The sequence below is a fragment of the Hypomesus nipponensis genome, chromosome 26, assembly GCF_054491055.1.
Source record: "Hypomesus nipponensis isolate SF chromosome 26, ASM5449105v1, whole genome shotgun sequence".
Lineage (NCBI taxonomy): Eukaryota > Metazoa > Chordata > Actinopteri > Osmeriformes > Osmeridae > Hypomesus > Hypomesus nipponensis.
This window is the reverse complement of record NC_140386.1, coordinates 6870807-6886526: the sequence shown is the minus strand read 5'-3', so window position 1 is coordinate 6886526 and position 15720 is coordinate 6870807. Positions and strand designations below refer to the sequence as shown.

General features: G+C 54.9%; 1 protein-coding gene across 1 annotated transcript; it reads left to right on the top strand.

The window, feature by feature from the left end:
• The first annotated feature begins 1734 nt into the window (after positions 1–1734).
• atp8b3 (ATPase phospholipid transporting 8B3) lies at positions 1735–11582 on the top strand. Its single transcript, XM_084692308.1, has 28 exons — positions 1735–1768; positions 2201–2295; positions 2457–2570; positions 2695–2793; positions 3058–3119; positions 3667–3739; positions 3962–4032; positions 4173–4264; positions 4786–4944; positions 5068–5156; positions 5339–5529; positions 5782–5839; positions 5909–6056; positions 6168–6199; positions 6542–6698; positions 6908–7096; positions 7248–7360; positions 7922–8086; positions 8212–8323; positions 8569–8644; positions 8732–8855; positions 8999–9185; positions 9291–9514; positions 9642–9725; positions 9970–10194; positions 10327–10465; positions 10560–10690; positions 10900–11582. Exons 1-28 carry the CDS (start codon positions 1735–1737, stop codon positions 11101–11103), a joined length of 3447 nt encoding a protein of 1148 aa, XP_084548434.1. The 3' UTR covers positions 11104–11582.
• Positions 11583–15720: the final 4138 nt, after the last annotated feature.

Sequence of the window (15720 nt, the reverse complement as noted above, 5' to 3'; positions counted from 1 at the left end):
GTGGAATAAACTGCCCATTTTTATCAAGTCATCCCCCATCACTGAGACATTTAAGTCTTGTCTGAAAACGTATTTTTATTCTTAGGGCTTTCGAGTCAGTTTAGGGTCACTCGTGCTTACTGTAATTGTGTTGTTTGTCTGTTGTTCCTACTTATTGTTTTGTTGCCCCATTTGATGATTTCGTACAGCACTTTGGTTGGCATTGGCTGTTTTTAAATGTGCTCTATAAATAAACTGACTTTACTTGACTTGACACACACACACACACACACACACACACCACCCATAACCATGTGTGTTTTCTGGGTGTTTACTTTCTTTTTCTTTCTTGGTATACTCTCTGATTTCTTGATCTTGCTTTGTCAATATTGGGGATGGAGGAAGAGAGAAAGAGAGAGAGAGGAATGAGGGAAAGAGGGAGGGAGGGAAGGGGTATAAGGGTTGAAAGATTTGCTGCACAAGAAGAAAGGCTAAGTAATAAGAGAAGGAGTGGAGGAATGGAGGAGAAAGAGAGAACGTGGATAAAAAGAAGCAGCCTGGGAATGAGGCCAGGTGGGCTTCAGAGGACCAGGCTGTGTGTGGGGAGGGAGGGAGGGAGGGAGGGGGAGGGAGGGAGGGTGGGAGGGGGAGGGAGGGGGAGTGAGGGAGGGAGGGAGGGAGGGGGGAGGGAGGGGGGGGGTGGGAGGGGGGGTGGGAGGGAGGGAGGGAGGGAGGGTGGGAGGGAGGGAGGGGGGAGGGAGGGGGGGGGGGTGGGAGGGGGGGTGGGAGGGAGGGAGGGTGGGAGGGAGGGAGGGGGGAGGGAGGGAGGGGTCTTGGAGATGGGGGTGGTAGGAGAGGGGAGGAAGGTGAGGAGGGAGAGGAAAGGGGAGTGAAGAGTTGTTTGTCTTCTTGTTACTGAACTCTGATGACCATGATTCAACCCCCTCCTCGTTTCTCTGTCTCTCGCCCCGTCTCGCTCGCTCTCTTTCTCTCAAATCAATTCAATGTGCTTTATCAGTACAAATGTCTAACAACGTTGTCACAGCAGTTCACAGTGAAGGGACAACGTTTCATTTGTGATCATAAATCATAAAAAAACAAATGTAAATTCAAGGTTTTGGTGAAAACTTACATAATGTGTGTGTATGAGTGTTGTCACAAAAGAGGGAGGGGGAGGTGGGGAGAGGGAAGGAGGGAGGTGGGGAAAGGGAGGGAGAGGGAGGGGGAGGGAGAGGGAAAGGGAGAGGGAGGGAGAGGGAGGGAGGGAGGGAGGGAGAGGGAGAGGGAGAGGGAGAGGGAGAGGGAGAGGGAGAGGGAGAGGGAGAGGGAGAGGGAGAGGGAGAGGGAGAGGGAGAGGGAGAGGGAGAGGGAGAGGGGGAGGGAGGGAGGGAGGTGGCCAACAGGTAAACAGGTGGAGCTTAGGAGGGTACGGAGGGACACTCATAACACTGTTAGTGTTGCAACACAGCCCATGTCACTGGACACTCTACATGCATGTCACTATGGGGACAGGTGTCATGTTACACGTATGTTGAGAGCGCTCATCGGGGTCCCTGCTGTGTGTCTGGTTCACAGGTATGAGAAAATCTCTTCGGGTGTGTCTGTGCTTGTGTGTGCGCATCCGTGTGACTGTGTGTGTGTTCACCACAACGTGGTCATGGCAGCCGTAGGCAATGAATGACTCGGGCTGCGATGAGTGTAGACAGCCTTGCTACTGTTTTTCTTCCAGAACCACCTCTCTCACCGACTCTCAACATGACCAAGAGGGAAACATCCCGCTCGGACACAGGTCAGTCTGTCATCATCACTCGTTGACTTCTGTCGGCCATCTTGAATCTGTGTAAGCAGGCTGCTTTTGTCATGCCTACGGTTGTATGTAAGAGGACGACATCTGGAAGCCTTGAACGCCCTTTCAAGACTTTTTCGAAATCTCTCTCTTCCTCTTTCTCTGCCCCTCCCCCACACCGGGCCTTATTCGGTGCTAATGGGGTGGGATGAGTCCCATTAGGCAGGTGTCCGTGTGTCTGCGGGGAGTGTGTCTGTCGCGTTTGTGCTTGTGATCGTGTCTGTCAACAGCGTGTGTGTGTGTGGGTGTGTGGGGGTGGGGAGAGAGGACCTGCAAGGTTAATAAGTCCCATAGCAGAGTCTGACACACACGCACGCACGCATGCAAGGTTCCTGGGAGTGAGGTGTGATGTGTGGTATTATGTTTCCTGTCCAGGGCTCACCTGGGAGGTGAGGGCTAACAGCAGGCGTGTCCACCTGCCCCTGCAGAGACGATCACTTCTGGGTCTGTGTAGCTGGGGACGTCAAGCCGTGAGTCTGGAGCACAAACAGACACACGCACACACACTCACACACACACACTCACACTTGGCTAATGCAAGGTCTCTCTGCCTCCCTCCCTCCCTCCTTCCCTCCATCTCTCTCGGTTTCTCCCTCTCCAACCTTCCGTCATGGCTGGCTGTGGTTGTCAGGACAACAGGGTGCGCAGTCACAAATATTCCCCTCTGACTTTCCTTCCCCTGACCCTGTATGAACAGTTCCAGAGGGCTGCCAACATCTTCTTCCTGCTCATAATGATCATGCAGGTCTGTGTGTCTCTCCGTTTTCAGCTTCAAGAGGCACGTAAATAGATATACTGTCTAGGTAAACATACTGTAAAGAAGACATGTATGCAAAATCAACACGTGCGCGTATATGTTGCGTTGACAGTCTGTCCCAGCCATCTCGTCTCTGCCCTGGTACATCACCATCATTCCCCTGACCATAGTTCTGACGGTGAGAGGTGTCAAAGACCTAGCCAATGACCTGGTGAGACCCCTCTTACACACACACGCTCTGAGTTGTACATCTCTATTGACTTCTCAACTACCACTATGGGGCTCTTTCATTCCACATCTCTCTCTGTCTCTCTCTCTGTCTCTCTCTCTGTCTCTATGTCTCTCTCTCTCTCTCTCTCTCTCTGTCTCTCTCTGTCTCTCTCTCTCTCTCTCTCTCTCTCTCTCTCTCTCTCTCTCTCTCTCTCTCTCTCTCTCTCTCTCTCTCTCTCTCTCTGTCTCTTTCACTTCCCCTCAGATGCGTAGACGTAGCGACTCCCTCGTCAACCATCGCCCGTGTGACATCCTACTTTCTCAGAGGTACACCCCCCCACCCCACACACACACTTCCTCACACGCGCACACATTTACACACACGCATTCACACACTCACACGCCACATGACCTGTTATTATCAAACCCTGTTAATGCATCTCTCGTAACATGAGTTTGGTGCAGTCGCTGCGTTCACACGCGCAAAAAGCAGAAGCGGAGGTCAACGCCAGTGCCTGTCAGACATGTGACCACCCCGGCATGTGACCACACCCATGTGACCACACTCAGACACTGACCTCTACTTCCTGCGTGCTCAATCACCCTCGCCCCCGCCATCTCTCCCCCCCACCCCTCCCCTTCGACCCTCCATCTCCCCCCCTCCCCACCCCTCCCCTTCGACCCTCCATCTCCCCCCCTCCCCACCTCTCCCTTTCGCCCCTCCATCTCCCCCCCCACCCCTCCCCTTCGCCCCTCCATCTCCCACCCCTCCCGTTCGCCCCTCCATCTCCCCCCCCACCCCTCCCCTTCGCCCCTCCATCTCCCACCCCTCCCCTTCGCCCCTCCATCTCCCCCCCACCCCCCCGCCCCTCAGTTTCAGTAGGATGCAGTGGAAGGACGTGTGCGTGGGAGACGTGCTGCGTATCCACAAAGACCAGATCTTCCCGGTGAGTCTCCACTCCTCCCTTTCTTACCCGTGTGTTAGCGCTTGGGCTGAGAGGGTCTTGTGCACCCCACTCCCCCCGAGATGATATCCTCCTCTCCTCCCCTCTCCTCTCTTTTACACGTGACACATTATCAATGCCCTGCAGGACTTAAGCAAACCCCCAATCCTCCCCCTGTCCTCCCCACCCACCTCCACCCCCGACCACCCCCCCCCACCCCTCCAGGCTGACCTCCTCCTCCTGTGTAGCTCAGAGCCCCACAGTCTGTGCTACGTCGAAACGGCCGACATAGATGGGTGAGCCGTCTGCCGTCTTCATCTCTGCTCAGCGATGACGAGCTAGCTTCTAAAGTTTGCCGGCAGCCAGTATAGAGGCAGCTTGGTGCTAGTTGGCGTCGGTTGCTAGTTGGGGGCGCTGAAGTGTTTGTGTGTGACAGGGAGAGCAACCTGAAGTATCGCCAGGCTCTGGCCGTCACCCACTCTGATCTGACCTCTGACCCCACAGACCACGCCCTCGCTGCCTTCGACGGTAGGTCACCTCCTCTCCTCCTCCTCCCCCTCCTCTCCTCCTCACCTCCTCCCCCTCCTCTCCTCCTCTCCTCCTCTCCTCCTCTCCTCCTCCCCCTCCTCTCCTCCTCTCCTCCTCTCCTCCTCCCCCTCCTCTCCTCCTCTCCTCCTCCCCCTCCTCTCCTCCCCCCCTTCCTCTCCTCCTCTCCTCCTCTCCTCCTCTCCTCCTCCCCCTCCTCTCATCCTGTACACAGTCTCTCTATCGTGCAGTACTGATGCAAATCCCTGTTCAATTGATCCTATCTCATCATATCAAATGAATCGTCAAATGGTCCATTCAAATACAGAATTCAAATGTCCTAGAGAGAGGATAATGCAAATAAATATATGCAAAACTAGTTTTGTCCCTCAAAAAAATACAACAAAAAATACAACTGTTAACGTCTTCTCCACATCCCAACCGACCCCTAGAACTCAGCCTGTGAACTCAGAGCACTTCCTGCGTTTCCAGGTGTGTGTGACAGGTTACGGGTGTGTTTCCAGGTGTGCTGTGGTGCGAGGAGCCCAACGACCGCCTGTACTCGTTCAGGGGAGAGCTGACCTGGAGAGGAGAGCGCCACCCTCTGGACAGTCAGCACATCCTGCTGAGAGGCACCAAGCTACGCAACACGGACCGCGCCTATGGCATGGCCATCTACACAGGCAGGAACACACACACACACACATGCATACATCCTTCTCCCTCCAGGCTCTGACAGTAAAGTCCTCTCTCTCTCTCTCTCTCTCTCTCTGCTCCTCCCTCCCCTACTCCCTCTCCGTCCCCAGGCTCTGACTCTAAGATCCTGAGGAACAGTGGGCGTCTGAGGGTGAAGAAAACCCAGGTGGAGAAGCTGCTCAACAAGGTGGTGATCGGGGTGAGGAGGGGTGAGGAGAGGAGAGGAGGAGGGAGGAGGGGTGAGGAGGGGGTGGAGTCAATTCTCCCCTTTTTGTGTCCGCACCATCTCTCCGGCTGCCTGCCTGCTTAAATACTCTGTGTGTGTGCGTGTGCCTTTGTGTGTGTGTGCGTGTGCCTTTGTGTGTGCGTGCGCCCCCCCAGATCGTGCTGGTCATGATCCTGAGTGCCGTGCTGCTGGCGGTGGGGTGCGGGGTCTTTGAGGGCCGCGTGGCGTCCCGCCTGGAGACCCTCCTGGCTCTGCAGGTGACCTCTCCCGTCTACACCGCCTTCCTCACCTTCTGGAGCTACATCATCCTGCTCAGCCCTGCCATGCCCATCTCCCTGTACATCACGTCAGTGACGCGCGCACACGCACGCACGCGCACGCACACGCACGCACGCACACGCGTAACATGCAAGCACACAACATGCATCCACAGGGCCAGCCCAAGCCTTTATGGGGCCTTAAGCTAAATGGATTTGGTATACTGTATTTTAAAGTGCTCTTGGGGGCCCTCTGGTACCCACAGGGGCCCTGAGCAGCTGCTTAGTTTGCTTATGCCTTGGGCCGGCCCTGTGCATCCATGTGCCTCTCTCTCTATCAGGTTCGAGGTGATCCACGTGATCCACAGTCTCTTTATAGGCTGGGACATTGAGATGTGCGTGGAAAAGACCAGCATAGAGCCCCAGGACCAGCCCCAGCCCCAGCCTCAAACACCCCCCCAGCCCCAGACCCAATCATACGTCCGGGCTGAGGCCCGGAACACGTCCCTGAATGAGGAGCTGGGTCAGGTGGGCCACCTGCTGAGCGACAAGACCGGCACCCTGACCCAGAACCACCTGGTGTTCCGCCAGTGCTGCATCGCTGGAACCGTCTACGGTGTGTGTGTGTGTGTGTGTGTGTGTGCGTGTGCGTGTGAGAGATAGAATGAGAGTAAGAGAGAGTGAAAGTCTTTCATCCGTGACCCTGTCTGTTGTCATGTATGTGCAGGTGATGCCTCTGTGACTGCAGACCAGACAGAGGTGAGCATCCAAGATGCACACACTCACACACGCACACACACACACACACTGATGCCGGACACACACCTGAGAGATAAGAGTGTATGGATGATGCCCCTATGTCCCTCTCTCTCTCTCTCTCTCTCTCTCTCTCTCTCTCTCTCTCTCTCTCTCTCTCTCTCTCTCTGTCTCTCTCTCTCCTCTCTCTCTCTCTCTCTCTCTCTCTCTTTCTCTACCTCTCTCCCCTTTCTCTTTCTCCACCTGCCCTCTCCTGCCCTCCCCTGCCCCCTCCCTGCCCCCTTCCTCCCCCTGCCCTCTCCTGCCCTACCCTGCCCCCTCCCTCTTTCCCCCTGCCCTCCCCAGAGGATGGACCTGAGCTGGAACGTGTTCTCCCGGGGGGGTCTGGCTCTGTGGGCCCCCAGGCTCCTGGAGAGGCTGAGGGGGGGCGCGTGCCCCGACAGCAGGGAGTTCCTCACAGCCCTGGCTCTCTGTCACACCGTCATGACCGAGTGGAAGGAGGGTGAGGAGGAGGGAAGGGGGGGGAGGGCGACGAGGGGTAAGGAGGGGGAGGGAGGGAGAAGGAGGGAAGGGTTTAGGGAGGGGTGAAGGAGGGTTAGATGTGTGAGGAAGGAAGGGTGAGGTACAATAGGTGGGATTGAGTTAAGGATGGGGATGGTGTGCTTGACCCAGCATGTTTGTGAACGTACACTGCGTGTGTGAGTGCTCCAGGGACCCCAGTGTACCAAGCAGCCTCCCCAGATGAAGAGGCCCTCGTGGGGGCAGCCAGAGAGCTGGGCTGGGTGTTCCTTTCCAGGACCAGGAACTCCCTGATGGTCAGCCAGCTGGGGGTCCAACGCACCTACGAGCTGCTGGCTCTACTGGACTTCACCAGCAGGAGGAGACGCATGTCAGTGCTGGGTGAGACACGCTTCCTGTCTGTCTTTCTGTCTGTCTGCCTGTCTGTCTGTCTGTCTGTTGTGGGGTGGAAGGGTGAGACAGGTTGTTGTATGTCTTGCTAAAGAGAGTCAGCCTGTTTCTGTTGGGCGTGCGTGTGTGTGTGTGTGTGCAGTGCGGGAGCCGGAGGGGGGATTGAAGCTCTACTGTAAAGGTGCTGACATCGTCATTCTGGAGAGGCTGCAGACAGACTGTCCACACCTGGAGAGCACAGAGACAGCACTGGAGGTGAGGTCATACAGAGCACTGGAGGTGAGGTCATACAGAGCACTGGAGGTGAGGTCATACAGAGCACTGGAGGTGAGGTCATACAGAGCACTGGAGGTGAGGTCATACAGAACACTGGAGGTGAGGTCATACAGAGCACTGGAGGTGAGGTCATACAGAGCACTGGAGGTGAGGTCATACAGAGCACTGGAAGTGAGGTCATACAGAGCACTGGAGGTGAGGTCATACAGAACACTGGAGGTGAGGTCATACAGAGCACTGGAGGTGAGGTCATACAGAGCACTGGAGGTGAGGTCATACAGAGCCCTGGAGGTGAGGTCATACAGAGCACTGGAGGTGAGGTCATACAGAGCCCTGGAGGTGAGGTCATACAGAGCACTGGAAGTGAGGTCATACAGAGCACTGGAGGTGAGGTCATACAGAACACTGGAGGTGAGGTCATACAGAGCACTGGAGGTGAGGTCATACAGAGCACTGGAGGTGAGGTCATACAGAGCCCTGGATGTGAGGAGGTTGAGAACGTTGTGTGTGTGTTGTGTGTGTGTGTGTGTGCCTGTCCAGCTGTTTGCCCAGTCCTCTCTGAGGACTCTGTGTGTGGCAGTCCGCTCCGTTCCTGAGAAATTATGGGATGTCTGGAGGAAAGACCTGGCCCAGGCTACCATGGCAACCGCTGACCGTGAGGAGACTCTGGAGAAGCTGTATGAAGACATAGAACAGGACCTGAAGGTGACATCACCAATCATAACAGAGTACTTCCTATAGTTCCCCTCGGTTGAATGTGTCAAATGTGGATGATGGGAACACTTCCTGTCATTCTGGAGGTCAGAGGTCAGTGTTTCCTGTGTGTGCAGCTCCTGGGGGTCACGGCCATCGAGGACCGACTGCAGGAGGGAGTTCCAGAGACCATCGCCATGCTCCGACAGGCCGGGCTCAAAGTATGGGTTCTCACTGGGGACAAAAAAGGTAAGAAAAGTGCTGGGATCCATATGGGAAGGATTAGACACAACCATTGATTATCCATGAGCCTTTGCGTGACAGATGTGTGACTTCCAGTGTAACTTCCCAGTTAGGTGTCAGCCTCTCTATTCCCTAGAGGAGCAGGTCCCGTCTCACTAGACGTCCCCCTCCTCATCTTCAAAGGGAATGTCTGCATCAGTCTATCTTTGTTTCTCTCTACCCTCCCTCCCTCCCTCTCTCTCCCTCTCCAGAAACAGCAGTGAATGTCGGGTACTCCTGTAAACTGTTGGACTCAGACACAAGACTGTTGGAGGGAGAAGAACTAAGGTCAGACGGGAGTCCTCACACACACACACACACACACACACACTCACGCCAAACACACACGCAGTGCCCCATGTGTTGTCTCTCCAGAGAGCTGCTGCAGAGTCCAGACCCGGGGGCCAGTGTCTCTAAGCATGTCGACCCAGAGGTGTGGAGCGTGGCGTGGGACGCGACATCAGACAGGACCGCCCTGGTGATCACCGGACCCGAGCTGGTACACACACCTCACTCTTACAACACAGTCCACATACATGTCTTTATGTATAGAGATGGAATTTGTGTTTTTTTTTTACGACAATAAAGAGATCCATCGATTGAGTTTTTGTTGTTGATGACGTTGTTGTTGTTTTGGTGTAGGTGGAGATTGTGGCGAGGCCGGAGTGGGGCGCCCGGTTTGTGGCCATGGCCGAGAGGTGTCAGTCGGTGCTGTGTTGCCGGGTAACACCGGGCCAGAAGGCTGACGTGGTGCAGCTGGTGCGCAAACACACCCCCTCCATCACCATGGCGATAGGAGACGGCGCCAACGACGTCAACATGATCAAGAGTGAGAGGGGTGGAGGGATACGCGGGGCGGGGGGGGGGGGGGTGTGAACAGTGTGGACGGGGGAGAGAGGATTTGGACCTCACTCCCCTCCTCCCCCCCCTGCAGCTGCTCATATAGGTGTGGGTCTGGTGGGGGTGGAAGGAGGCCAGGCGGTCCAGAACGCAGACTTCTCCCTCGCCCAGTTCCGTTTCCTCCAGAGGCTCCTATTGGTCCACGGCCGCTGGTCGTACCTCCGTATTGCCCTCTTCCTGCAGTACTTCCTGTTCAAGACGTGCTCCTTCGCCCTGGTTCATGTCTGGTTCGCCTTCTTCAACGGCTTCAGCGCCCAGGTCAGGCGGCCATGTCGATAAGGTCACTGCGGAGCCCCCCGTGATGTCACGGCTTTGTGATGTCACGGCTTTGTGTGTGGGTCATCCTTTTGATGATTTTGTGTGTGTGTGTGTGTGCCTCTCGCAGTCCCTGTATGAGAACTGGTTCATAGCCCTGTACACCGTCTTCTACACCTCCATGCCCGTGCAGTGTCTCGCCATCTTTGAACGGGTAAGAGACGCCTTCATCTGCGACCGCAGCTTCAAAGGTTGTACACGACTCAGGTTGACGTGCCGTCCCGAGGTTCAAATCCAGTGCACCCGGGAGCGCAATGGACGTGTGACATCAGCCCACAACTGAACCGTGTGAATCGCCTAATATGGGCGGGGGGGGGGTTCTATGCGGGAATTTTGTGTGTGTGTGTGTGTGTGTGGGTGTGTGTGTGGTGTGTGTGTGGTGTGTGTGTGTGTTCCAGGACGTGAGCGCGGAGGTCAGCCTGGCGTGTCCTGACCTGTACCGGGCGGGCCCCAGCCAGCAACTCTTTAACCCCGTCACGGCGGGCGCCACCCTCCTCCACGCCGTCTACTCCTCCCTCGTCCTGTTCTTCCTCCCCAGCGGCGTCTTCCACGACTCCGCCCTCGACTACCAGACCCTGGCCGTCACCGTCTCCATGGCGGCCGTGTTCTGCGCCACCTTCGAGGTGAGGGCCGCGGTTCACGGTCTGGGGGAGTCCCGGAGCATACCTACTTCTATAGCATGGTGAACTGGCTTCGCTCTGAACCTGAATGCCCCCATGCTAAAAACGTCCTGTGTGTGTTTGTGTGTGTGTCAGATGCTGCTCCTCACCAGACACTGGACCAAGTGGAACGCAGCGGCAGTGTGTGTAAGCTTCCTACTGTTCTTCCTGTGCACACGCGTCACACACCAGCCCCCGCTGTTCCTGAGGTCTCCGCGGGATTATTACTTCCTCGGTAGGCTACCACACACACACTCACACACACACAGGAATGCCCACGCACGCGTGGGATGTTTTGACGTCTGTGTGTGTTCTTGTGTGTGTGCCAGGTGTGTCTGACCAGGCTTTCGCCAGTCCAGCGGTGTGGCTCACGGCTCTACTCACAGCCTGTACCGCAGTGCTGCCCTCCTTCTCTCTGCACTGCCTCAACACAATCCTCACCCAGCGGAGCAAGCACAGGGTGAGCAAGTGTGTGTGTGTGTGTGTGCGTGTGTGTGTGAGAATCCATTTTTCTATGCTCACTCCAAAATCTGCACATGTACCCAGAATGATGAGAAAGTATTTGACTATTCCTTCATCGTGACCTGGCTATGACCTCTCCATGACCTCTTGAAGACCTCTCCATGACCTGTCTATGACCTCTCCATGACCTCTCTACGACCCCCACAGGTCCACAGCGCCCGCTCCCGCCCCGTAGAGCTGAGGGCAGCGTTTACGAGAGGCTCCGCCCACCGACGCTCGTCCTACGCCATGTCTCAGGGACGCGGGATCGGGCGCCTCATCACCTCCGGAGCCGGCCTACGCCCCACAGCGCCCCCACAGGATGGGAGGGCTACGGCACACAGTCACATCCAGATGGAGAAATCTAAGTAATTTTTTTTGCACTCACTGGTTGTAACTATGAAATATGGAAGTGGTTCCCATCCTACAGGTCATGTTTTACATTTTTATAGAGAACATTTAAGGAATAGTAATGTTTCAATGTGTCAATGTTTGAATAGAAAACCAAAATAATATGAAACGCTTTTTAAAATTACATTTGGATTAAACTGAGGACGTATGGTTACTCACCCAATACCAATGTCATGTTGCGTCCCTGGAGGATTGGTAATGTAGGTTATTATTTTATAGGCAATGTTTGTATAAGTAATGTTTTCCCACTGTTGAACTGTACTGATGTTTCGGAAGTGTACCCCAACATAGACCTGTCCTTAGACTTAGGGTGCGTTATATTTATACTCCCAAGTAAAATGACACCAGTCAAACAGACCCACCACTACCATTTTTCTATACAAATCAAGTCCTCCCAGAGAGGTGGAGCACAGACTTATTGGCCTAGCATGGATATTAATGTGCCTACCTTTTTTGATAAACAATAATAAATACTGTTTCATAAATGAATAAGTCCAGTTTTTTTTTGTACAATTTCACATTCTCTAAAAACGATAAATACACACAGGCTGTCTTACAATTGTTTTATTTCTTAATTTATTTCAAAACACGCAATTTTTACCCATATTTTCCTTTTTAAGTTTCTATTTTCTGTAACAGTTATTACTCATATGTTTCTCCTGCTCCCGAGGGACCAGCTTCATATCTGCCCTGGGGAGAGGAGGGGGAGGAGGGGGGAGAGGACCGGGGGGAGGGAGGGAGGGAGGGAGAGGAGGGGGAGAGGACTGGAGGGAGGGAGGGAGGGAGAGGAGGGGGAGGAGGGGGAGGAGGGGGGAGAGGACCGGAGGGAGGGGATGGGGGAGGAGGGGGGAGAGGACCGGAGGGAGGGAGGGAGGTTAGAGGATGGGGGAGGACTGGGAGGTGGGATGGGAAGGAGAAGGGAGGGGGGGCGTGGGACAGGGGGGTGGGGGAGAAGACCAGAGGGAGGAGGGGGGATGGGGGAGGGTTGAGGATGGGGGAGGCTCTCTCATCACACACTGTGTGTCCCCCTTGACAACCCAACGGACAGACAGGTGTGTGTGTGTGGGGGGGGGGGATGTCAGCGGGTGTATGTGTGTGTGTGAGCACCTGTCTCTCCGTGTCTGGGTCCACTATGAGCCCTCAGCAGCAGTGGCAGTTTGGGGCGGTAAGTGGGTCTTGGGGGGCGGGGACACACAGTGTGGTCCAATCCTAACCATCATCCCTGCTGAGGCTGCCCCCAGCCTCTCTTTGTGGATGGGGGTGGAGGGGAGGGGGTGGGGGGTTGTTGGAACAGCAGGGGGGAGGGGGGGTGGGTATAGAGGGGTACACTCTGACCAGGCAGCAGATTAAGATTGGGGGGTCAGGTGCTTGCATAGTTTTCTGTGCAAAAGCCGCCAGCCAGAGTCCCTTGTTCCTCGTGACTGGCTGCATCATCAGTGGGCCAGCCGGGCACTGTGGTCGAAGAAGGGGGTTGGATGGAAAATGTAGTCTCTTCTCACACTTCCTGCACACCGCACTGCATTGTGGGGGGGCTGAGTCCTCTTGATTCGGGCACTACACAGTGTGCAGTGCAGGACTGTGTGGGCAAGAGAGGGGGGAGGGGAGGTGGGCTGGTGGGGTGTGTGTGTGTGTGTGTGTGGTGAATCAGAAGGTGTTACTGACATGGCCTGTGTGCAGATGAGATGTTGGGGACCTGGGACGTCACGGTAACCAGGCTGGCACCACATGGGGGGGGGGGGCATGGGGGGCAGGGCAGGCAGGGGGGGGGGGGCAGGGTAGGGCAGGGCAGGGGGCAGACGCTACAGCAGGACTGGACCAGAGAGCCTTTCATTCTCCCCCCGTTTCTCCTTCTCTTCCTCCTCTTCCTCCTCTCCTCCTCTCCACCCCTCCATCTCTCGCCCTTCTCCTTGTTTTGAAACTTGATTGTCTTCTACCATCCCAAAGACACTTGGTTCTGATTGAGTAACAGGAAACCGAAGAGGGAGAGCTCAGTGTGACTGGAGGGGGGGGGGGGGGGGGGGTTGACCTGTCTGTCTGCCAGCCTGTCTGTCTGTCTGTCTGTCTGTATCGCTCACGTATGCTAATTGACAGTGGCTGCATTCAGTCGCTGCGTAGAGACAGAGAGGGCAACTCACGTTTCCACGGAGACACAAGGCCGCTCACATACACACGCGGAGCACGGGAGGGGGGGGGGCCGTGACGGGGGGGGGGGGGCAGCGGCTCAGCGACCGTCCCTCTGATTATCTCCGTCCTCGGAAAAGCAGGACAGTCGCGTGACCCTTGACCCCCCCCCCCGCCCCCCCGTGTCCCCTTGAACTGAGGAATGGGATTGGATGCGTCTGATTGGAGGAAAGCACTGCTGCTCCCTGCTGTCAGCGTTTATATACAAGAAATTAAAGTCGGGGAGGGCGCTGTAACCACACATGCACACAACCAGTGAACCCAACAGTGACAAAAAATCTACAAAGACATACCTCCCCCCCAACGTCAACCCCCCTCCCCCTCCCCCCAGTCTGCCCTCCTCCTCCTCTCCCACAAAAAAAACTGTTGGTTTCTATACAGTTATACAATATCCATGCAGTAAAGAAAAAGCTTGCTACTCCCTCTCGCCACCAGGGGGCAGTCGTCTTGTTTACATTGTTGTCAGAGCATGTGGAGCGGAGCGACCCACTCAGGACACTTCTACGGTAAGAGGAAATGCTTTCGGGAGAAAAAGGAGAACTCAAAGGCAGAGTGGAGAGTGATCCTGCTCACCTCTCCTCATTTAGGTCAAAACGTGATTTTGTTTGACTTTTCTTTTGTTTTTTTGTTGTTGTCTTTGAGCACACACGCCACCCTGAGAGCTGAACTCGACACGCTCAGCTCCCGTCCCTCGCTCTGCCCGACCGTTCTCCTGTTTCTCCTCCTCTCCACATCTCCACAGAAACATTCACAACGTCTTTCCTTTATGAAAACACTTACTTAAACGCCGCAGCAAAACTGGACAGACCGGAAAAATGAACAAACAAACAAAAAACAAATTTATAACAGTATAAAGCTTCAAGTCACAAGTTCCAAAACTAACTATCATATCATAGTATCATAATCATGGTGTCATTAGCATTGGTATTTTCAGTTAAATTACATAAACTTTACATGAAAGGTTTGAGGTATTTCAGAATTAATTGTCAACACATGCCTGCCAAGTCTGAGAACTGGCCAAGGGAGGTTTGATTATAGAAAGGGGGGATGGAAAGTGTGCTGTGTGTGTGTGTGTGTGTGTGTATCAATGTTTCAATGACTGCGTGATTGCTCTGTGCTGCGCCTGTGCTTGCACAGAGATAAAGAGAGTGACATCTAGTGGTCGGGGATTGGAACTACAAGCCCCCATCACCCTCTCCTCCTCCTTCGTTTCGCCTCCTCTCACTGTCCCATAAAAATATCTCTGTTGGAGAGGCGGAGGCGTGGAGAGGAGGAGAGGAGAGACGACAGCTCTGAACCAACAGCGACTAGACACAAATGTGAGATAAATAGTGTTAAGTTGTTGGTAGGTTTCCTGCATGGTAAAGTGCTTGGGACTCAGCTGGACAGTCAGTGTGAGGTGAATGTGCTGACACAGCCCCCCCCCCCCTCAGGCTACTTTAGCCCCCCCCCCCACTAGCCCTCTGTTATCATCACAGCCATGCCTGTGTGTGTGTGTGTGTGTGGTGATCAGAGCAGTCCCACCCGTGGTTGAAGGAAAAAGGCACTCAACTCTGTCTGCATAGCAGCCTCCTCACGCTGCAAGGCGCTATGCAGTCTGACTGCTCTGTGTGTGTGTGTGTGTGACGTGTCAGTGTGTCAGTGTGTGTGTGTACCAGAGAGGGGGGGTCTAGTTTGGTGTGTATCCCCTGGCCGTGTTGGGACTGGCAGGCGGGGGAATCTTTGGTATGGGTGGTGGTTTCACAAACCACTTAGGTTGAGGTAGTCCCTCGAAATCTTCGTACAAACACAGGTCGTTCACCACAACGTCCCTGGGGGGGGGATGAGTCCAGCTATCCTCGCTGAGCTGCGTATCACAAATCATCCTCTTCTTCGTCCTCTTCCTCCTCCAGGTGGGCGTAGGTCGCAGCAGGGGGGTAACCAAGCAACCTTTTTGTCGAACCGTCGACGACGAGGGGCTAAACTAGAGACGTCGTCCGACTACGTTGTAGGAAATGCTACAGTTGCAACTACAGAACACACACGGAGGGAGAGAGAGGCGTCGATTTCCCCCCCCCACCCTCCCCCTCCCTCCCCCCTCTCTCCCCCGCCCTCCCCCTGACACGCATGGCCGGCAGAGGCCGTTTGGAGGTTGTGAGTCGCTCGTGTCCCAGCAGAAAGACCTCCTGGTCTCTCCTGGTCTTGGGGAGAACGTCCTCCTCGTTGTGTCACAGAGTGTCCCGTCCGTCATTGGCGTCAGTTCACCCCCCCCTCCCCCCCCCCCCCAGCCATGTTTTTATCTTTTAAAAAGTCATTTTTTTCCTTTTTTTCTTTTTTATGGTTTATCAACAAGGTGCCATACTTCTGCACAACATTACATGGTAGCTAGCAGTAGAACCATAGTGTCTTTGTACCAGT

What these genes read in the sequence shown, in the direction of transcription:
- atp8b3 (XM_084692308.1), top strand. Translation starts at nt 1,735, where the DNA reads ATGACCAAGAGGGAAACATCCCGCTCGGACACAG. An exon ending in TGATCACCGGACCCGAGCTG is followed by an intron (nt 8,856 to 8,998) that starts GTACACACACCT and finishes GTTTTGGTGTAG; the next exon opens with GTGGAGATTGTGGCGAGGCC. An exon ending in CGACGTCAACATGATCAAGA is followed by an intron (nt 9,186 to 9,290) that starts GTGAGAGGGGTG and finishes CCCCCCCTGCAG; the next exon opens with CTGCTCATATAGGTGTGGGT.